Genomic DNA, 22,934 nt, shown 5'->3' on the forward strand with positions numbered 1-22,934 from the left:
TATATTTTATAAGTCTTTAATAAAGAATTAGATATCCTGAGGCTTTAATTTCATCTTCCTCTAGTTTCACAGTACGTATCATAGGATACTTTCATACTCTCATACAAAAGGAATAATATACTTTTAGCTTCACTGAGGATGAAACCGATTGGTTCTTAGAACATACAAAGTACATTTCTTAGTATCATTGATAAAAATTCATACACATTGGACACTATACCTAGAACTGGGCTGTGCATTGCACATGTACATCTCATTTCATTCTTATAAATTATCTACTTTAAAGAAATACTGACATATCCTCATTTATATCTATAGGACTGAGGCTTTAAGCAACTTGCCCTAAGTTCAGTTAGTTGGCAGGAACCCAGGAATGAAACCAGGTCAGAATGTCCACAGCCCAAGCTCTTAGCCACTACCCTGTATGTCTTAAGTGGAAAAGAAAAATAAGTTTCAGACTCTAAGTTAAAAGGTGTTTATTCACATCATGCTGCTGCTACTGCTAAGTCGCTTCAGTTGTGTCCGACTCTGTGCGACCCCACAGACGGCAGCCCACCAGGCTCCGCCGTCCCTGGGATTCTCCAGGCAAGAACACTGGAGTGGGTTGCCATTTTCTTCTCCAATGCATGAAAGTGAAAGTGAAGTCACTCAGCAAGTGTCTCACTCTTCTCGACCCCATGGACTACAGCCTACCAGGCTCCTCCGTCCATGGGATTTTCCAGGCAAGAGTACTGGAGTGGGTTGCCATTGCCTTCTCCGTAATCACACCATAAACAAACATAAATAAATAACATTATTATCCAGAGCTGTTTACATATACTTATATTCCAACTTTGGATTTGTATTATATAAAAAGGGGAGGCATTATCTAAGAAAGAGAACAATAAAAGAAAGTCAAGGAAATCAAAATGGCCATTTTTCATCACTGGTTATGTAAGCAATTGACAGCCTAACCTGAAAACTTTAGGATATACACACATATGAAGTGAAAGTCGCTCAGTCGTTTCCAACTCTTTGCGACCATGGAAATCTCCAGGCCAGAATACTGGAGTGGGTAGCCTTTCCCTTCTCCAGGGATCGAACCCAGGTCTCCCACATTGCAGGTGGATTCTTTATCAACTGAGCTATGAGAGAAGCCCCCCGCCCTCCACACACACACACAGGTAGAACCAAATCTATTTCAGAGATATATGCATGATTACATAGAAATAAAAATAGATGCTTAACAAAAACAAACAAAAAACCAAATTCCGAAAGAAACAGTCCCATAATAGAAATGAAGTAATAGCAGTGGCAGGAAAAAAGAAACTTCTGCTGCACGTTGCTGTACTTTAGAAATACCATAATACCTCACTAAGTGAGGCAACGCCGTACAAAAACGTTTACGGAACTGTTTCCTCGTATGGCACTACAAAGGTACTTTAGGACAAAGCCACTCTTACTTGCAACTGTCATCCTCTGAATCTGATATTTCACTGTTGTCTTCATCCGCTACTTCAGAGCTATCTAGGCCCATCAAGATTTTACTGACGTCAGTTTTAAATACCTTCTCATACAGCAATTCATAAAGCAGAGCTGAAGTTAACAAGAAAGAGATGTTACACAGCATGAATTTTACGTCTAACATAAAACGGAGGCGCCCAGGCTCCTAAAACCTTAACTGAATACCTTCTAACACCTTATGACCAATAACACAATTCAATCAGAAAATTACCTAGAGACCAACTAGACTCCCGTCTTTGCAGTTAGTTAGTTCAAAATTATCACTGCCTGTTGTCTGGATGATACTGAGGCAGATACAAGATGGTGAGAAAGGGGGTCTCTTGGGGACTCGTTTGAGGGGTAGACACCACTGTGATGGATTCTTGGTGTACTTGTTTTGGTAAGGTTTGCTGTAATTAAAGCAAATGAGAGTCCTGAACTCCATGCAGAGGTTTTGAGCATTTGGTAAGATATTTCTGTTTTCTGGAGTGTGGGTTTGTTTTTGTTTTCCTCTTTCTGTAAAGCAGAAACATTGTCTCAATATGCTTCAGTGGTTGCTGAGAATACATTTTACAATGGTTTCTTTTTAGTCCATTATGAAAAGGTATCTTCTTTCTAGCAAACTTGGTGTTCCTTAAGTTTTCCATCTGAGCTTCTTCAGGTTGGGTAGGCTGTGCGGTCTCTCTGGTTCTCAGTTCCTTGATGTGAACAGCTGGAATGAGAGCACTTCACCGTGCTAGGATTAACTATGAAAGCAGATGCAGAGGCTTAGCACAGTGTGTACAACCACACTTAAGTCACTGCTCACTGGGCGTGTTGAATTTCATCACCCCTGGCTCACAGCTGTGATACCTTTTTGTATTACTGTTAGCTTTAAATACATCAATACATTAAATACAAGTAATATAAAATTGTAAATTGATCTGTTTTGAGATCCTGGGCTATGTTCTCTGCCTCTCCCAGTCAATCAAAAGCTGGACATTCCAGCTTTGAAAAGGCAGGCGTCATGTGCTGTCTTTACTGGTCCTCCTTAGCTAAAGAACAGGGGAGAAGAGGCTGTCATATGCCCGGCACTGTGCTTCGTATGGGTCATGTGCACCTTGTCAGAACAGATGATAAAGGAAATAAAGAGGGGAGGAAGGCACTGCCACAGCAGTAATTCTCAACTGGGAGAGGTGGAGAGGCTTTTATCCTCCCAGGAAATACCTGGCAAAGTCTGGAGACATCTGTGGTTGTCACACGGGAGAGAGCGCTCTACTGGCATGTCAGAAGGTCAGTCACTTAGCTGTGTCCAACTCTGCAACTTCGCAGACTCCCCTTCCACAGAATTCTCCAGGAAGACTACGGAGTGCATTGCCATTCCCTTCTCTAGGGGATCTCCCGGACCCAGGGACCAAACTTGGGTCTCTGGCATCGCAGGCAGATTCTTTACCATCTGAGCCACCAGGGAAGCCCCACTATTGGCATAATAGATGCTAAACATTCTACAAGGCACACAACAACCCCCAAAACAAAAAATTATGTGCCCTATATTTTAATAGTAAAAGGTCAAGAAACCCTGGTCAAGTGACAAATACAATCAAATACTGATTTCCTGAATCATTGAGATTTTCAAGCTATGCACTAAAAGCTTTATAAACATTCAAATCTTTATTAATGATATTAATTACCACAGGAAAATATAACTTCACATTTACAAGCCAAACTCTAATCTCTTAGCACCTTTTTCCTATTGAAACAAGTTTTTACTAGAGTATTAAAATTTTTGGTAACCTAAAGTTCTCAGAAATATATTTTTACACAACAAAACAGTGTATCTGCCCTGAGTTGTTTGCGTAAGACAATAAAGCTTAGGAAGAAAATTTCTATACCAACGCAAGGGTGATACTTACACTGACACATAGCCGAGCTCTCTTTATACTTTATGGGATAGACAATATCATAATGATTTCCATTTGAAAAACACAGTAATACCTGAAAGGGAAAAACAGAATACACCTTTCAGCCCTTCACATACAACACTTACACAGCTACTTCCATCTCTAATATCTCTGAGTTACTAGTAAACAAATTTCCAGGTAGAATGTTTTAGAAGTAACCTAAAGCTGTAATGTGGTCATGGTACATCCGTATGTTGAAATGTTACAAAGCCAAGGAATCAGAAATTCCTAATGACTTGGGGAAACGCTTACTGCATCACAAAAATCACACACAATCTGTAAGAACAAATGATTTCAACTATTGCAAGAGAAGGGTTAGAAGACTGTAAGAAAATATTCTAAAACTTTAATGATGCTTACCTCTAAGAAGCAGAATCAAAAGTACATTTTTTTTCTGCTTTACAGCTTTATGTACCTTCTAAATAATCGATCACTTACGCAAAGAGCAACACACATTGACTTTGCTTAGACTACGTTATGTTCCAAAAATTACACTGTAAAGGCCAGATCCAGAGCCAGGCACCTTGGACACCCACGAGTCCTTACAAAGGCGTATTTACCTCGGCTCCCTGCCCCCTGCCACCATAAACATGGTGACGAGACACTTCAACTTGGGCTGGATAACCCAATGCAGATCATGAAAACAAAATTCTCTAGTAATGAATCATGGTGTTCCCCCCGCCACCCCTTTCTAGGCTTCACATCATTTTTCAGTTGTTTCTGCTTTGTGACTAGGTAACAACACTGTAGCCAGTGAACTATCCCTGTAATGGGAAATATATCACAGTTAAGTGTTTCTGGATGCAGTAGAACCTATTTTCACAAGTTATTTTTCTATCTAATGTATATACTGATGTAAAACAGTACAGTCTAGTTAATCACATACACTGGCATCTCAATTATTTTTCTCTAATAAAATGTCACAACAGAGTTCAACATTTGTACGGAAAAACAAATACAAAATAACAAAACTTGTGAATGATTAATAATAACTTAAAAAAAAAAAGTCACTTAAAAATTATAGCTCAGGCAGTCAAGATGGCAAGTGAGTGGTTCCTTTACTTAAATCCTTTAGAAAAACTTGGAACAATTCTTACCTTTTCAGGAAAATTATTTTCAGTTACTTGTGAAGGAGAAACATTTGGTTTCTGGTAAATTATAAAATCTTTCCTGAAAAAAACATTTAGAAATTATTTCTGATGAAATACACTTCATAAATTGAGATTCAGTCATTCATTCATTCACTCACTCAAGAGTCAAGTGCACCAAGCAACATTCTAGGCACCTAGAAACAGCAGTAAACAAAAGGCAGTAATGGGTAACCAAGCTGCAACATACTTAAGCAAAAAGTATCCTTTTAAACAAGTAAAATTTTAAATATAATTTTATATATAACTTCAGATATAATTCTAAAAGTAGACCTCAAAACCACAGAAAGCGTGGAGATGAAATTTATAAAGACATTTTGAAAAGAAAAAATACAGCATTCACCTGATCTGCTAACAGACAAAAAGCTGTAAAACTGACAATACGGTGCTCTGCCTTTGCCATTCAATTTGCTTTGCCATTCAGTGCTACCAGCCTTGAGAAAGCAGGAAACCATTTCTCTAGAAGGTCTGTTAAGTGATTCTGCTATTTAACAACTCCATTACAATGGAACATGTTAATTTCCCACTGGCTTTATTTTTGTTTACCTATGTGATTACAGGGCTTACCTGTACATAAGAGAAAGGGCACTTATTTCCACTTGTCCAACCCATTCCTGTATTGAAGAAAAAACATTGGCCCATAAGTGTCTACTTTTTATAGCACCTTAATACACATCTTTATATGATACACCTAATTAGCTAGAGGAGCTCATTCATATTTTTTTAATTTATTTAATTTCAGGATAATTGCTTTACAATATTGTGTTGCTTTCTGCTGTGTGTCAACATGACTCAATCACAGGTGTATTTATGTCCCCTCCCTCTTGAAACTCCCTCCCACCTCACACCTCAGCCCACCCTTCTAAGTTGTCACAGAGCACCAGTGTGAGCTCCCGGCATCACACAGCAAATTCCCACTGGCTATCTATTTTACATACAGTAATAAATATATCCTTCCAGTCTACTCTCAACTCTCCCCACCCCTCCTTTCCCCACTGTGTCCACAAATCTTGCGTCTGTCTGCATCTCCACTGCTGCCCTGCAAACAGGTTCACCTGTACCATTTTTCTGGACTGCACATATATGTGTTCATATATGCTGTTTGTTTCTCTCTAACTTACTTGGCTCTAGGTTCATCCTGGAACTGACTCAAATGCATTCTCTTTAATGGCCCGAAGAGCTCATTAGTAGTAGTACTGAGAATACTATAAAAATATTTTCAAAAAAAGGGCTATAATATACACTAAAAAGCAGCCCAAGTCTTGGTAACAAATATCCTTAGTAACAGGGCTGGAGTGAGAATTCCTATTGATGTGACAGGACAACAGAGTAGTGTCTCTAAGTTGAGAACCTGCAGAAGGCAAAGACTGCAGCTGAGCACTCAGGACAGAGCCCAGCACAGAGTGTGTGCCCAGGAGACAGGACACTGCCCAGAAGCAGAGCTCAAGGGTCAGAAAGGGTGAAAAAGGGCAGGTCTGCTCTCTCCAGAATAATCGAAGGCACAAAGAAAGCAGTGTGCCAGGAATCATTTTAACGTGTGGCAGGAGCTTTAGTACTAAAGGAGTCACTTTAAGTCCTTAAGCTTTTCAGAAGGAAATGGCCAGCATATATCAAAAAGTTAAATACTCTTTAATTTAACCTAGCAATTCAACTTCTATAAAACTATCCTAAAGAAATATTTCATATGTCCACAAAAATGTATATAAACAAAGGTGGCCACTACAGTTATCTGTAATAATTAAAAAAAAATTTTTTTTAAGATAGCCCCAAGATTCCACTAATAGATAAGGAAGAATTAAATAATTTATCATTCACCCAAACTATGTATGGAAATACCATGCAATCACCAAAAAGAATGAGCTATATTCCTATGAAATGACCTCAAAAGATCACTCCAGGCTATTAAGTGGAAAAAGTAAGTCAGTAAAATAATCCTATTGTGTACAACAAAATAAATATATATAGACACATACACACAGAAAGAGAACTAGAGACAGTGGAGACAGGAATTTAAAGATGACTGGAAAAGTAAGGATTTTCACTCTTCATTCTGTAGTAAATCTTTGACCATGAGAACGTATTCCTAAACCACCTGTGAAATTAGTAAAGACTTAATATCAAGAGTTACTAAAAATAAGAACTATAGTAAGTGAACGCTGGCACTTTCACCTTCAAAGAAGAGAGATTTGAGATAAGAAAAGGATTTGGGATGATGGTTTGAAATCCTCTCAGAAGAGGATCATCTTTCCCCACAGACTTTGCACTTCAATAAATCTTTAAAGTTGGCTTTGTTTTCCAAAATGAAATAGGTGCCATACATTACAACAGATTTATTAAAATAGCCTCTGCCTAACAATCACAGCCTCTCATAAACTCCACAAGCAATACCTTCTGGTACAGAGGAGATCCTTCCCTGAAACCATCTGCTGAGATCATAAACCCAAGCTGTTCCATTCTGTGCGGAATGCATTGCATCACTTCTGGTGTCAACAAGACACTACATCTCAAATAAGGCACAATTTTGTAACTACTTAATCTTCAGAATAAATTCTGTTGTAGTCTGGTTAAGTAGACAATGGCCATTATAGCTTGCCTTCTCTAACAATTTTGAATTTTTTTTTAAATTTATGTTCTGTCTTCTACCTAAACGCTATAATTTTACTTATACAACACTCTATGGTTAGTCTACTTTGTCATTGTGGGTAAGAGCACAGCATTTCTACAAAATCTATTTTTAATGTTGTAAAGAACCATACTGTATCAAAAACACTAATTAAATGTTCTTAGATAGTCATCAAAAGCAAACTTTTGTTCCTCAAAAGACACTATTAAGAACACTAAAGACAAGATACAAATAGGAAGAAAGTACTGGAAAATATATATCCAGTACAGAATTTATTATACTCGGTATAAAATACTCTTATAATTCAACAAAAACAAAATAATAAAGGACAGAATCTATGAGCAAGACATTTCACCAACAAAGACATACGGATGGCAAATAAGCACATGAAAAGTTTCTCAACATTACTAGAGAAATGCAAGTTAAGATCACGAGATACCACCACACAGCCACTAACTGCGTAGCCACAGCTCAATTTTAAAAGGCTGACGATACTGAGTGTTGATGAAGATGCAGAGCAGCTGGAATTCTCACTTATTGCTAATGACAAAGCAAAGCGGCACAGCCACTTTGGAAAACAGATTAGCAATTTCTCATTAAGTTAAACATGCATTTACCATATGACCCAGGGATTCCACTCTCAATAATATTAACAATATTAATTAAGAGAAAAGAAAACATATGCCCATAGAAAGACTTGCAACCAAATAGTCTTAGCAGCTTTAATAACAGCAGCAAACTGGGAAGAAATCATGTATCCATCAACTTGTAAATTGCTAAAACAAGTTGCAGTACATCCATCCAATGAATGGCCACTCAGCAATAAAAATGAACTATCACACAAAGTACAACACAGATGAATCTCAAAATGCGTCCATTACGTCAGTCAAAGAAGCCAGACACCTAAGACTACAAACTATACCATTCTATTTGTTCGAGGCTCGAAAAGGCAAAACTTCGCACATGGGTGGGTGGAAGGGGTCTCTACTCCAAAAGGTATGAGAGACTTCTGGAGTGACGGAACCGCCCTGTGCGGTGTCTGTGGTGGAGATCACGTAGCTGTATGCATCTGTCAGAGTTCATCAAATCATAAACTTAAAACACCTATTACATGTCCATTTTACCTCTGTAAAGCTGACAAAAATATATTCTTTTTGAGGCATTTTTCAAAATGCTCCATTGATACTTTTAAGAAAAAAGGAGGAAGTTCTCTTTCTCTGAGAACTGGGTGAGGCAATGGAGCTTATCAGTTGACTACGTTTCTCTTTTCCTTTCATACATTCCATGTATCGGGGAGAAAGAGAAACGGACAGAAATATTTATCACTAATAAGAACAAACACTTGTTCTGTTTGGAAGATACCTGCAACATCTGGAGAAGGCCTGCCCAGCGTGGGGAGGGGGGTGTCCTGGGAGTAACACACCTGGCCGGCTAGCACCCTGGGAAGGAGACAGCTGTTCCCAGGCGCTCAACACGCAGCACCTGCCACCCCCTCCCCTGCAGGGCCCCGAATCAGTCTCCAGTCCCCTTCCACCGCCTCACTCCCCTCCCTGTCCCCTTCTCTCTGGGATGTCTCTTCTACCCTTTCTCAGCCCAAGAGCCAGAACTGCTCACAAAGATCACCGTAAAATGATATTGTGGGCTTTTTTCTGACTAAAAATTAATAAATGTTCTTTGTCCTTCCCTTCATCTTCTACAAAGGAAATAAAAATCACCAGGTACAGCCGGCGAGAACTGTTAACATTCCAGTGTTTAATCTTTTCTATCTGTGACACAGGCTTCCCAGGTGGCAGAGTGGTAAAGAATCCACCTGCCAATGCAGGAGACTCAGGTTCAATCCCTGGGTCAAGAAGATCCCCTGGAGAGGAGAATGGCACCCCACTCCAGTGTTCCTGACTGGGAAATCCCATGGACAGAGGAGACTAGCGGGCTTACAGTCCACAGGGTCACACAAAGCCAGATGATGACTGAAGTGACGGAACAGCAGCAACTGCAGCATCATGCCTATACTTCTCAGGACACACGCGCCTTCTCACTGGTACTAGACACCCTTCCCTACTGCAGGGACACGCCTGAGAACAGCACCCAAAGCCCAGTGACTTCTGCATCCCCGGGGCCTGGCCCTTCCTAGCCCACAACAAGCACTCAAATTAGAGTCGGGGAATGGGAGAGACCCCACACAATGATCAAACACCTTACCCCTGTTAGTATACCCTTTCCTCCCTATTTGACTCCTCTTGGCCTCTTCTTTGTTGTCATTTTAAATCTAACAGTGATTATCGCTGGGGATGAGGGAACATTCTACATAGCCTTCTGTTAACATTTGGATTTTTACACAAAGAGCATGAGGAGAAAATAGCAAACAGAAAAATTCTCTTAATTTCCAAGTGACTGAGAAAGTGCTGGCCGGGGGAGTCGGTGGGGGGCGCTGTCCTTCAACCCTCAACAGCCTCTTCCTACGTCTCATGTGACCACGTTAAGGGGAATGGATGCAACCTGTCTCGTCAGCTGCCTAATAAGGAAGCAATCAAACACCGCCCTGTCCACCAAGCCCGACACACACACCAGCACCACACTCTGGAAATCCTCGGCAGTGTCATTTCAGGTCTTTTATACTACATTCGCGGGCCACCACGAAAGAAAGATCAAGATCAAGAAAGCATGACTGTGCCGACTGAGGCAACGCTCACGACAAGGTGCACAGCACCCGCTGTCTTCCAATTACACAGGCACCTAAAGCAGGAACTCCTCCATACACTGTAATGCTAATCTCACACTGTAATGAATTTGGAATACATTATTTAATATATTTAAAAAAAAACAGAAATATATTACAAGATTACTACATACCTGTGGATTTTCCAAACGTTTTAAATATTCTTCAAATGACCCTTCTATAAACTGCAAAAAGGGAAAAAGGCCTATTAGAAATCCACCAAAAGTTAATTTCTTCACTGTGAATTACTGAATTTTTACAAAAACCTTGGCTACAATAGTAATATATATATACACACACACACACAGAAAAAAATCTAAATATGAAAATATGTACAAAATATTAAGAAATCATAAAGATACAGCAGAATTTAAAGGAGGAAACACTGCCGGGAACCACTTCCTGGACAGGGTCTGGAGGGTGGGCGGCACCCTGGGAGGCGGCGGCAGTGGGGAGGAATCGCCTGCACAGCAAGAGCGGGCCGCGCTGTGGGGTGAGCACTCCTGCCTGTGCCAGAGCAGAGGCAGGCCCCTCAGACGGAGGGAGGGGGGTGCAAGGTCACGCCCGTGACATCAACAGAGAACTTACATGATCACAGCAGCACTCAAAGACTAACTGGGCAATAGCCAATGCTTAGAAGAGAGCTAAAGACAGATGCAGGAGCTAAGAGATATTAGTTTCCTAACAGATGTGAATAATCATTGTCTCTTAGATCAATTATACTAAAAACAAAGATAAGAACTAATAATGCTAAAGATACTTTGAGGAATCAACAATATTTTTCTAATCCAGCTTGTCTCATTGTTATTTTAACAAAAACACACAAAAAAAATCTGATTTGATTCAAGCTATATGATTACATTTTTTGCTTTTCTCATAGCAGTTGCACTAATTTAATTGAGAAAGCTCTAAAAGACATTCATCTGAAACACCAATTTCAGTTTTATTTCAATTAAAGTCTTGGTTAATTTAGCAAAGTGATATACTTAAAAACATTAAAATATACTGCTTGGTCTATAAAAATCTTTTAAATGCCCTTTTTTTAAGACAGAGATTAATTATTTTATAGATGATATACTCTAATTTCCAAAAGTATCCTAAGTTTAAATACATACTTGCACTAAAACAGCCACATATTTGAAATTTTCCACCAATCAGAGGCTACTGTTCTCTATTAGTTTATTATTTATAGAATTTTAAAAAAATAAAACAACCCCACAGAACCATTTAAAGCTGCAAGAGACTGAAGTAAGCTGTGGTCTGACACAAGCCTGCATCCAACTGATTCTTCTTAATAATCAGAAAGTACTTACCTAGGCCCTGACTAAACATTTTCAACAAAAAGGCACACCCCTCGACCCTAGACAGTCTTTTCCACTTCTGGTCAATAGAAACTGGTAGAGGCATTCACTGTAAAGAAAGTGAAACTTTCCCCCTCAGAACTTTCCCGCTCTGATCGTACCGCCTAAGACTGTAAGAGCTGAATAAATATATGCAAAGCACTCAATGCCTGCTGACACAAATGCTGGCCATTTCCACTACTGTCAACAGAGCTTTCCCCTCTGGAGCCAATGTTAACTAGTTCACTTGTAGTTTCTTCAAATAGTTGAAGACCACCTCTCTACCCTATTCGTCTCCACCGTATCTATCAATACTGTCTTACCTAGCCTCCACATCACCAGCCTTTTAAAATAAGACAAGTTTTCAAATCTTCTGATCAAGCAGGTAACTCTCCTTCCTGGAATATATTACCGTTCATCTTACAACACGGCATCCAGAAAAATGTCACCAGTAATAAAATTTTGCTTACAAATAGGAATTCCAACCCAAGAGCACCTTTAAACACTATTTATCTATTAAGTCTTAGAATTGAGTTACGTGCCAAGTGTCAATGTTCTTTTGGCAGTCAACGGGGAGAAAATACCACTAAAGATTGTCAGATGATAATTCTACGTCATAAAATCAATAACCAGTAAATCTTACAAGGCTTTCAATGTAAAGTGAAAATAGGTCACCGTGGCATCTATTTAAAACACAGCCTACTACATACTACTAAGAAAATCACAGTCAGTTGATAAGATATTCTGTTAAGTACTAATTAACTATACTACATTCTATTAACTACTAATCATTATTTATGTAATTACAATGTTCTGATATGTGGTTCATAATGATGAACCCTGTAAATTAAAAATCTATAAATACCTCCTGATAAAATCAGAGGCTCAACATTAGCTATGCTCAGTATATTTCTTATACTCCAAGGTCTGCAATTTTTTACAGTTCACAGGGGATCACCAATCATGGAAACCTGTTAGCCTCCCTGATCATGTCAGACAAGGCTCACTAGTAATACGCTCAGGTCCCGCCCAAGTCACCCTTCCAGCCTCCACAGCTCTGTGATCCATCTGTCACAGAAGCTTTCTAAATGTCTGAATAAATGAACACCACACGATGGCCTTTAAAAAAAAAAGAATCACAGCTGACTATGGATTTGAATTTGAATTCAAAAAAGCAATTCGTTTTTATAAGGTTTATCTTCATAACCTACAATCAGATCCAACCTGTGAAATTCCCACTAGACCACTAGAACGGCTATCATGTACCTATAAGTCAAGGCACCATTACACGTTTAAAATTATAAATCACCTCTTCAAATTTCTCCCGGTTCTCCCGAAGGTAATGAATGCAGGCCATCCTGACTTCAACGTGGCGAGACTGGGAGTGCAGCACCTGTGGAGCAAAGAGCAGCACGTTCTCAAGCCCTCCGTTAGAAGACGCTATGAAGCTATGACCCAGCACCTTCCTTCACACCCAACGTGACCTCACCACCAACACGTCAGTCTCCATTTCCCTTTCTGTCATTTCTAACTCTGCATTCACTCTCACCTCTTCCACTAACCTGAGAGCTGACATACCACATACCAACTACAGTACTTCTTAAGCCAGAGGTCACTCGATGGAGAGCTTGTTACCATTTCTCCTTTAGGTCACTGAGACCATGCCTTTGGGGAAATTTTTGTAAACTTACACTTTCCTCTCCTGGCCACCCCTCTACTATTACTTTGCTCGTCACAAAGCAGAGCTGACAGAATCCCCGCTACACAGTGCTCCGCTTCATCCTCGGCTTGTTGGAAAAGAGAATGAAGAGGTGACTTCAACAAAAAAAATAAGTCTTTGAGGCTTTCTGCCCGTAATAGGGAAATTACTTTTTCCCAGTAACTTTGAATTACTTGCCTTATGTATAAATGTAAGTCCACCGTGGTTTGAGAAAAATTAAGGCACTCATTCTTAAATCCTCACCCGTCAGGCTTACACGATTCTGGAAAGAACATCCAGGGAGCAGCACAGAGGAGGCAATCGTGTTTCTGTGTGTTATCATCTCAATGGCTTTTAAACGCACTCTTCTGCCCCAAATCTTAAAAGCACCAACGGAAATAAGCCATACTACGAAGATGAACCACACCCTCTCACTTTGCAGCCTCTGTTGTCTTCTGTTAAACAACTAGTTCAACCAAAGAATAACTTACTGGCATTTTGCCTCTTAATAAAAGTCTAAAGCTTTGGTTTGAAACCCTTTAAGTTAGTGAGTGAGTGAGTGAAGTCTCTCAGTCGTGTCCGACTCTCTGCGACCCCACAGACTGTAGCCTACCAGGCTCCTCTGTCCATGGGATTTTCCAGGCAATAGTCCTGGAGTGGATTGCCATTTCCTTCTCCAGGGGATCTTCCCAACCCAGGGATCGAACCCGGGTCTCCTGCATTGTAGACAGACACTTTACCATCTGAGCCCCCAGGGAAGTCTTTGGCCAGTCTCTAATACTTTTCCATGCTAAAAAAAGGAGATTAAGATTGTTTTCTACTACTAGGTGTCCCAAACGAAGGTGTTCCTGCTACCCTACAAGGTCAAAGTAGGAGGGGAAAAAAACTGACATTTAAAATAACATCTCAAAACTACTATCCAGGGCTCTTGAGAATTTCTATTATTATAAAGTAGCTTTAAGAGTTACAGTTTCAACTGAGTGAGTGTCCCTTATGTTCACGGTGAGCACAGAATTCAGGAAAAGGGAAGCTCCGGTTGCACCTGTTACAGGTCTCTCTGGATAACAGCCAAGGCTCATTTATATCCACGGAACCAAGAGGCGCAACTGCCTGGAGAGCTAGCAGGTCCCTTTACATTCAATTCAGATACTCAGACAATGCACTAACTTAGGTTAGCAGTGCATTGGTTTTCAGCATACTAGCTGGCTTTCAGCTTAACAAGTATGCGAACACTGATGTCTTTAGGAACTACAAAAAAGCATCCATCCTTATATACTCTAAGCCTCCAGTACTGGAAGGACTATCCACCCAAATGCAAAAATCACCACCACACAATTTTTTTGCCCATTCAACAAATGATATTTAGTAACATTTCCTTCACAGAAGCTACGCTAGATGCTATTATTAATCAACATATTAGTCTGAGTAAACCAGTGTCATCCAATAGGGCATTTCTGCCATTTGCAGAGTGAAGCTAGTCTTATAGCCATTTACCTAGCAACAGGTGGCAGACATTAGTGAATAAAGCTTATGACTTCACATCAAACACAATGACAGGCATGTTTTTTCTCTTTTAACAAACATTTCATTAGCACATGAAATCTGAACCCGTTACTCAGAAGCAAAATTCTCAGTGCGAGGTGCCCAGGGTGCTGGGGCTTTATAGAGCAAAGCAATGTCAAGAGAAAGGAGGCTAAATCACAACTGTTGAAAAGCAAGTTCAAGGGCACTCAGGAAGAGTTCAAATGGTATGACAAATATCTTTGGAAATTATTATATACATGAAAATAACCTAGAAATAGGAGGCTTTCCAATCTTAGGGCAGACAGAGATAATAAACACAGAGAAAGGCTGAGACACTCTGCTTCACCAAGCCTTCTAAGAGGGCCCTATTTTTAGCTCCAGGGCCACTGAGCTGATTCAGGTCAGGCCTCCTGCAGGCCCTAGGCCAGAAGCGTAAAAAGGGAAGGGGTTATTTAAATCAGGTAATTTGGAGGGGAAGACTCTGGCTAAATCAAGTCTTTCTCCCTACATTTCTCCCGCCAAAGGCTGCCATTTAGATCACTTACTGCGACTCCCTGGTAGAAATGGTAGTTATTCTAATATTACTGGAGAAATTGTTGGCAAAAAGTAAATCCTTTGTGCACACCGTTAAAGAGTAGCCTGAGGATGCCGTTACTTCCCTCCGCACCACCAACACACACGCCACCTTTGGCCATGAAGACTACACCTGTGGTCCATACCCACCGAAGAACAGAGTTTGCGCCAAGAGTCACCGTGGCAAACTTTCTCTAAGCTCAGTATACTAAAAGGCAGCCTCCCGAAAGGACATTCCCTCATGCCTAATTTAAATCTCATCACAGTGAGATATAATAAAATGCATGAACTACTGTTAGCAATGAGCTCTTAGTGTAACCAGCTAGCTATTATTGTTCATTTCTACTTAAAAAGAGAGTCTATACAATCAAGTTTGCCAATTATCTATGGTATGTAGTTCTGAAACCAGCCACACCTTTCTGCTTCAATATAAACTATGATGTGGATAATCCAACTCCAAACAAGCACTACACTTCTCGTATTTCTATTTGCTTCCACCTCTTTCCTTACCAAACTCTTGCTAGAGCCAATAATATGTTTCAATAGGGATTGAATTCACTTCCACATCTTCCCTCTGCTTCTGGAGGTGATGAGGAGACTCAGGAGGCTGAGGCGGACAAAGCAGGACAGATGGTGATCCGGAAAACTCACGAATGGGATAGACTGTTTACCTACTAATAGTAAAGACTGGGATCTGTTTGTATGAACATCTCCCAAAGCAACATTAGAACATCTTTAAAAATTCTAAAAATAAGAGAAATCGATTGAACTGGAAAAGACACAGCTCAGTTTGGAGAGCTTTGCGAAGAATGTTTGAATGACAATGCCAGCCACATAATGCAAAGGTTTGGATCAGCTACACCAATTTCTTGTTTCCAAAAAAAAAAAAAGATCTTATGCTGCTGATGTGAAAACTAGGGCCTTTGGAAAATAAGTGGCTGGTCTCTGGACTTTGAAAAAAAACAAGAATAGACTGGTCTATAGATGTTTAGGAAAACATTTACTCACAATAAGAAATTTCAAAAGCTACTTAGCATTAAAAAAGGTGAGAGAAAGACAAACAGAAAAACTCCAAAGGCGGGCAGGAGAGGGAAGGGGTAGATCTTAGGCCAAAGGGAAGCAGACTGGGAACGGTAGGAAATACCCACCAGGTTGGTAATGTGAAACGTATGTCCAACTAATTCAACAGCTATTTTTCAATACAGGATGGATCTGGGTGGCTGCACACCTACCGACTACAGTGTTACATAATAGGGAATAAGCTCTCTTACCAAAAAAATAAATCAGAAACATCCTCCCAAGAACTGTATTACAAAGTGCTTTTAATCAGTAAGGGGGAAGAATTCGGCCAAGGACCTAAAGGACCCCAGATACAGTCTTCCTTCCCACTACCAACTTTAAAACACTTTCTCTAAGTCAATTATTTTTTTTTAGCTCACCTACAGTGCCTTGCAGGGCATTAAAATAAGGTGAAATCTACTCAAAGACAATTCTGTGCAAACATTCTACATTTTCTAAAGTCTGGTTTTCCCAAACTGCACATTTCCCCCACTCCTGACTCAGACGGACATCCGCGGGCTTGGCTTCCCCACGCTCCAAAGTCCAGTAACAGGGGGGGGAAAAAAAATCATGATCCCACGAGTCGAGTCTGGTGCACCACCTCCTCTAGTCAACATTCTGCGTACTGGTGTGAACGCTATGCTTGTAAAGCCAAAAGGGGAGGCGAAAAACAGCATTTCGCCAAGTTCCCACCCCTCCAGCAAGGGTGCAGACTCTCCGGCAGGCCTCACGGGCTAGCTTCAACTCATTACCTCTTCGCCAGGAAGGACGACACCCAGATCATTTACAGGTTTTTAAGTTTCGATTCGGAGCTCCCAGTCCCAGGGCAGCGTCCGGTTCCGGGGCGACAATGGGCCGCTGTGACGCCTGCGGGGCCACGCGCAGCCCGGGTTGGGGGGGGAAGAGGGACAGCCCGCCCGCCGCTTCCCACCCGGGCCCCCGCCGATCGTCCCCTCCGGCCCCCGCCCCGTTACCTGCTCCGCCACGGCTCGGAACAAGCACGACCCGTCCTTGGCGACCAGTTTCCGATACAAGCCCAAGGTCCGCAGATAGGCGTCCATGGGCGTCGCGTCCTCGCGGGGCGCCGCGCCGCCCCGGTCGCCGCCGTCGGGGGTGCCGACGGCCGCCTCCATGTTGCCGGTCGCGCAGCAGGCCCGGCGCGGAGCGGGCTAGCCCCACATGGCCGCGCCGCCGGCTCCTGGACGCCCCGGCCGGGGGCGGGCAGCGGCTGGGGCTCGGGCTCGGGCTCGGGCTCGCGCTGGGCGGGCGGCGGCAGGCGGCGGCGGCCCGAGGCGGCGGTCCGCGAGCATAGGGAGCCCTGCCTAGTGCATGGCCGGGCGCACGCGGCCGCCTCCCGCGGGGCCACGCGCCCGGGGGAAACGAGGCGGGGAATTCACCAAAACCCGCAAGCGAGCAGTCACTTGACGCGGGCCTCGCCGCCCGGCTCAGCCACTGGGGCCCCGGGGTCCCGCCCCCCACACACACACAAGTTTCCTCGCCAGACCCGGCGGAAGCGAGGAAACCCCCGCAACCCGAACGCGCCGGCCGAGACTCTTGGTGAAAGCGAGGCCTGCGGGCCCCACACCGGGAGCCGAAGAAGCCGAGAGAGAAAGGCGCGGCCTGATCGTCTCCCCACCTCGCAGGAGGCCGCCGGAGGGGCGGGGAGGGGGCGGGGGCGCCCGGCGGGAGGGCAGCACCCTCGCTGCCCAGAATGTGTTTTCGCTTTCGGCCCCGACCGCGGAGAGGACGGCGGGAGGTGTAGTTTGGGCAGCGGCAGGAAGTCGGCCTGCGGCGGGCGGGGACGCGCGGCCGGCCTACGCGGTGGGGGGAGGCGCCCGGGAGGCGCGCGGACTACAAGTCCCTACAGCGCGGCCGCCGCCGCCGCCACCCGGAGCCGGCTTCACGCTTCCCGGGCACCGCGCGTCCTCCAGCAGGCCGAGGGTCTCCGCCTGCAGACGCGCGGAGACCTGCGCGCGCCGCCCCGCCCGGCCGGCCGCCCGCCTTCTGCGCCGCGGGCCTGCGGGATGTGCGCGCGCCCTGCATGCGTGGAGTTGCCAGGGACACGGAGGCCGCTGGGTCGGCCCTTTGTGTATTTCCAAACAGAGGGCGCACCTGTCTGCTCCCCTCCCCCACCCCCCCACCCCCTCCCCGGCCTCTTCCCCTGACGTTTCCATGGAGGTGGCTTTAACGGCTTAAGCAGAAAATAGACCTAATTGGCGAAGGCTCCTGGAACTCGCATCGTGCGGGGCGATACAGGCTGTCCATAAATCAGCCGTGGACTGCTGATTCCTATTCAAGACTAGAAGTACAGCTCTGGCGGTATATAGCAAGATGATGTCTTTGCCACAGACATTTTGGTTCACCCTGCCACTATAGCTGCCCACCCCAGCACAAAGGGGTGTCACTAGTCGGAAAAACTTAAGATTTTTTTTTTTTTCCCTTTTTAAAAAACCATCTTGTAATTGTTTGATAGCGTGCTGGACGTGCCCTGGGTTCCAGCGGTGTTTGCTGGAGGATTCCTGTTCAACTTCCCACCCTGCGAAGTTGAATGACATTGTATGCCTTTACAACCTAGAATTTATCCAGCTTGTTTTTGTGACACCAGAATTTTATTTTTATTCAAGTACAACAGCATCTGGTATCCCAGTCTTTTAAATACACGGTTAATCATAAAATCTACTCTTGAAGCCATGGTGCAGCAGGGTGGGGCTGGGGAGACTGACGAGTTAGTTACTGTAGATTTAGACATGTGGTCAAACAGACTCTTTGGAATAGGGGGGCAAGGCAGGCCAGATGGTGAGAGTCCAGTGCAAATTACTGAAAATTCTATTTGAGAAATCTGTTTTCAGTACTTGGTGCAAACAATGACTCGTGTGTTCACTCTCCTTGGAACGTTTAGATTTGATTTCTTAAGGTTTAAAGATTCAAATATCCAATGGTGCTGTTTTTAGAGAAAGCAAAAAAAGGATTCTGACCTAAATGAATTTTCTTGTCCCACTATTGAATTTTGTACATTTTGTAGAGAAATACACTTCAGAATCCCTTTTAGAAAAATCTAGTTTCAAATCAAACCTGTTGCTTTTCCTTCTTCAAAAATATATAATTTAAAATATATGATTGCACTCATTCCACTCAAAAAGAACTGCCCAGTTTTGCCACTACTTACAATATGGCATTTTCTTTTTATAAATATGACTTGCCTTTTAAACCCACAGAGGAATGGAAAGTAAAGTAATATCTAAACAATAGCTTAAATATCGAATTCTTAAAATGAGTAGATTCTGTAGTATTAATAAGCAACAGACTTTCATATATGCCAAAAGAAAACCATGCCTTTCCTAACATTTATGTAATTTAGAATTAAGAGTTCTGAAGCTAATCTCCAAATCAATAGGTATTTGGAAAATCTACTGTGTCTAGCATGCTAGACAACTGCATTGCTAATTATCTTGAGAACATATTAGAAACATATTTCCAGGGGCCTCACGTTTGAAAATTTATCAAGCCTTATTTTGTAATTGAAATGTTTATGACTACATTGTTCGTGATTACATTAATTTTTAGAAGTCATTAAAAAGCTTTGCTCACCTTTTATATGTGCAATAATTCCATTTTGAGTGGCTAATACTGTTTCAAGCATATTTTCTATCTTAAGCTTTATCTATATTTTAATCTTATTTGAATGTGCTTACATACATACATTTTTTTAATGGAATATCACTATTTTTTAAAGCCTCCAGATTCCTTTGAAACACTTTGAAGAGGAAACCAAATACATCATTAACACTACCATGTCTTTATTTTCCATTTACAAAAATGTAATTCACTCACAATTGTACAAATAAATGAATACAATCATTTAAATAAGTACTCTAGTTGACACTACAGTTGACTTAGAGTATTTTTTAAACGAATCATTAAATACTAAGAAAACAGAGGCTCTAATCAGAATTCATCACCATTCTATGTAATCTTATAAAAATGTGGTTTGTTATCAGAGTACTAGAAGAATAACACATTTCCAGTCATCTCTACACTTGATGTCCTGACAAAATTACTTATTATCCTCATTCCTGCTAAATGAGTGCAGATCAGCCTCACTCTAAACTGCCTGCTTCTGCTTCCAAAATTAGAAGTAAAACACCTGTTGTATCTGACCAGGGGCCTGTTTAAGGAAATCCTTTAGGTATTTTGAGACCTGATCCAAGACAGACCCTCTGTATGCCAAATCCCCAAATATAGCTCCCTGTTTAGACAACATTAAAGGATCCTGTGACTTTAAACTGAACCAATGCTTATAGAAATTCACTTGCTAACCTTAACCTCTGAAAGTTTTCCAAAAACTACATCTGACTGACCATGTTCGCTCTGAGGAAGCCGTTTCTGATCAGCAAAAGTGAAGAGCAGACATTTTAATCAAATATAATCTGAAGGATTCAACGCTCCTGAGAAGTTAACGAAATTAGTCATCCCAGGCAAATGTGTCAACTGTTTTTCTTGTACACAGTTAAATACCTCAAGTCTGCTTGCTCTGACAAACTTTGGAGCTAATAATCATTTTTGTTTTAAAAATGATAGATTTTGTGCAGCTTTTTTTCCAATAAAAAGTTAGGTGTTATGGTGGTGGTGTTTGGTCACTCAGTTGTGTCCAATTCTGTGACCCCATAGACTATAGCCCACCAGGCTCCTTTGTCCATGGTATTTCCCAGGTAAGAATGCTTCAGTGGGTTGACGTTTCCTTCTCCAAGTAGGCATTCTCCAGTATTCATTTACCGTAGGCATTCTCAAAGATGGCCCCCAGTGATCCCTGCCTCCTGTATTCACTCTCCTGTGTAGTTGCCTCCACTTTATAGCAGGATTGGTCTCTGTGATCAATAGAATAGAGCAAATTGTACAAATTTAATATATTGCTGCTGAGATCAGGTTATAAGAGATGTTTTTGGTTGTTCTCTTATATTTCCTCTTTTGTGGGTGACTCACTCTAGCGAAAGCTGGTTGCTATGGGGAAAACTTAGACGTCTCCTGGTGGGGAAATGGAGCCTCAGCCAACAGCCACATAAGTCAGCTTTGAAGTGAGTCCTGCAACCAAATCAAGCTTTCAGATTACTGCAACTCCATGAGAAACCCCTCATCCAGCCAAGGTCTGAGATTATTTTTTTCTTTGAATTCAACCCCCGCGCCCCCCCCCCAACCCCTACCAAGGATGCAACCCAAGCCCTGCCAGTGAAAGGCACAGAGCCCTAACCACTGGGCCACCGGGGAATTCCCCAGGGCTAAGCTGCTTAATTCTAAGATTCTTGATCTCACAAGCTACGTGAGTTGATGCTTTTTTCTTGTGTTAAGCTCCTAAACGTTGGAATAAGGTTCCAAAAGTAAATAAGACAAACATAACACTCCACTGTTTCTCTTTCCTAGGTGTGTATGTCACTTCAGTTGTGACCCCATGGACTGTAGCTCGCCGGGCTCCTCTGTTCATTGGACTTCCCAGCAAGAATCCTGGAATGGGTTGCCATTCCCTTCTCCAGGAGATCTTCCCAACCCAGGGGTCAAACACATTGCAGGTAGATTCTTTACCCACTGAGCCACCTTGGGAAGCCCCTTTACTAGGTAGACATAGAATATATGTCAATAATTCATGAAAATAATCACTAATTTAATATCTTTTGTGCTAAGCAAAGTTGCCAGTAAACAGATTTTTTTTTCCTAATTCATAAAATCCTTTACAAAATTACAAAATCCTAAGAACGTCTGAGCTTTATTGCCACATAACATTTTGGTTTGTTTTCTATAAAAAATCAAGTAATTAAATCCTACAAAAAACCTGTTTTCAAAGAAAGAACTATTTCTCTCAGACTCTATATGCTAGACTACTAACTGTCCTCCAGTTTATACTTTATTGCTCCTGAATATTACCTGCATGGTCATGCACATATTTCCTATCTTGGAATTAAATGTGACCATGTCACTAATGTAGGCCAGTGAGATGCGAACAGAATAGATGAGTTTAACATTCAGTCTATTTGTGTTAGTTGCTCAGTCATGTCTGAGCATGTTTGTGACCCCATGTATTTGTAGCCCGCCAGGCTCCTCTGTCCATGGGATTCTCTAGACAAGAATACCAGAGTGGGTAGCCATTCGCTTCTCCGGGGTTATCTTCCTGACCCAGGGACTGAACTCTGGTCTTCTGCATTGCAGGCAGATTCTTTACCATCTGAGCCACCAGCGAAGCCCTTAACTTCTAGTTCATTTCCTTAAAGATGAAGCCTCCTGCCCTCGACAGTCTTTCCTGCTTTCCTTCTGCTCATTTGAAAACATGGTTGAAACAAAGCCAATACTAACTACAAAGACAATACTCTTAAGAGAACAGATGAAGAAGTTGAAAGAAAACAGAGTCCCTCAATGCTTCAAGGCCGGAAGGCGTGGACTGTTTTATGAGAGAAAAATAAACTTACTTAACCAAGCATTTTTTGTTGTTGTTCTTGTTACAACTACTTAGTCTATGTATCCTGGCATATTTTTCTTTCAATATTAAATAATGGTGAGTGAAAGTTGCTTAGTCGTGTCCAACTCTTTGTGACCCCATGGACTATACAGTTCATGGAATTCTCCAGGCCAGAATACGGGAGTGGGTAGCCTTTTCTTCTCCAGGGGATCTTCCCAACCCAGGGATCAAACCCAGGTTTCCCATATTGCAGGCGATTCTTTACCAGCTGAACCACCAGGGAAGCCCAAGAATACTGGAGTGGGTAGCCTATCCCTTCTCCAGTGAATCTTCCTGACCCAGGAATTGAACCCAAGGTCTCCTGCATTGCAGGCAGATTCTTTACCAG

At 42.2% G+C, this 22,934-nt stretch overlaps 1 protein-coding gene and 1 long non-coding RNA gene across 3 annotated transcripts in view; one reads left to right on the forward strand and one right to left on the reverse strand.

Annotated features, from left to right (window-relative positions):
• OTUD4 (OTU deubiquitinase 4) overlaps positions 1-17,369 on the reverse strand; it is a 42,581-nt gene extending 25,212 nt beyond the window's left edge. The window contains exons 1-7 of one of the 2 annotated variants that reach the window (XM_070386595.1): positions 17,079-17,369; positions 12,559-12,642; positions 10,044-10,094; positions 5,138-5,184; positions 4,520-4,592; positions 3,375-3,456; positions 1,443-1,575 (exon numbers count right to left, since the gene is read on the reverse strand). In XM_070386595.1, coding sequence (XP_070242696.1) covers positions 1,443-1,575; positions 3,375-3,456; positions 4,520-4,592; positions 5,138-5,184; positions 10,044-10,094; positions 12,559-12,642; positions 17,079-17,237 — 629 coding nt within the window. In that variant the 5' untranslated portion in view covers positions 17,238-17,369. Of the gene's footprint in view, positions 1-1,442; positions 1,576-3,374; positions 3,457-4,519; positions 4,593-5,137; positions 5,185-10,043; positions 10,095-12,558; positions 12,643-15,555; positions 15,635-17,078 lie in introns of those variants that run through there. The other variant, XM_070386596.1, reaches the window with a different exon arrangement.
• Positions 16,622-22,565, forward strand: LOC106701074 (uncharacterized). Its single transcript, XR_011467476.1, has 4 exons — positions 16,622-16,894; positions 21,090-21,245; positions 21,520-21,665; positions 22,300-22,565. It is a non-coding gene; the product is annotated as an uncharacterized lncRNA (long non-coding RNA).
• The last annotated feature ends 369 nt before the right edge of the window (positions 22,566-22,934 follow it).

Source organism: Bos mutus, chromosome 17, assembly GCF_027580195.1.
Source record: "Bos mutus isolate GX-2022 chromosome 17, NWIPB_WYAK_1.1, whole genome shotgun sequence".
NCBI lineage: Eukaryota > Metazoa > Chordata > Mammalia > Artiodactyla > Bovidae > Bos > Bos mutus.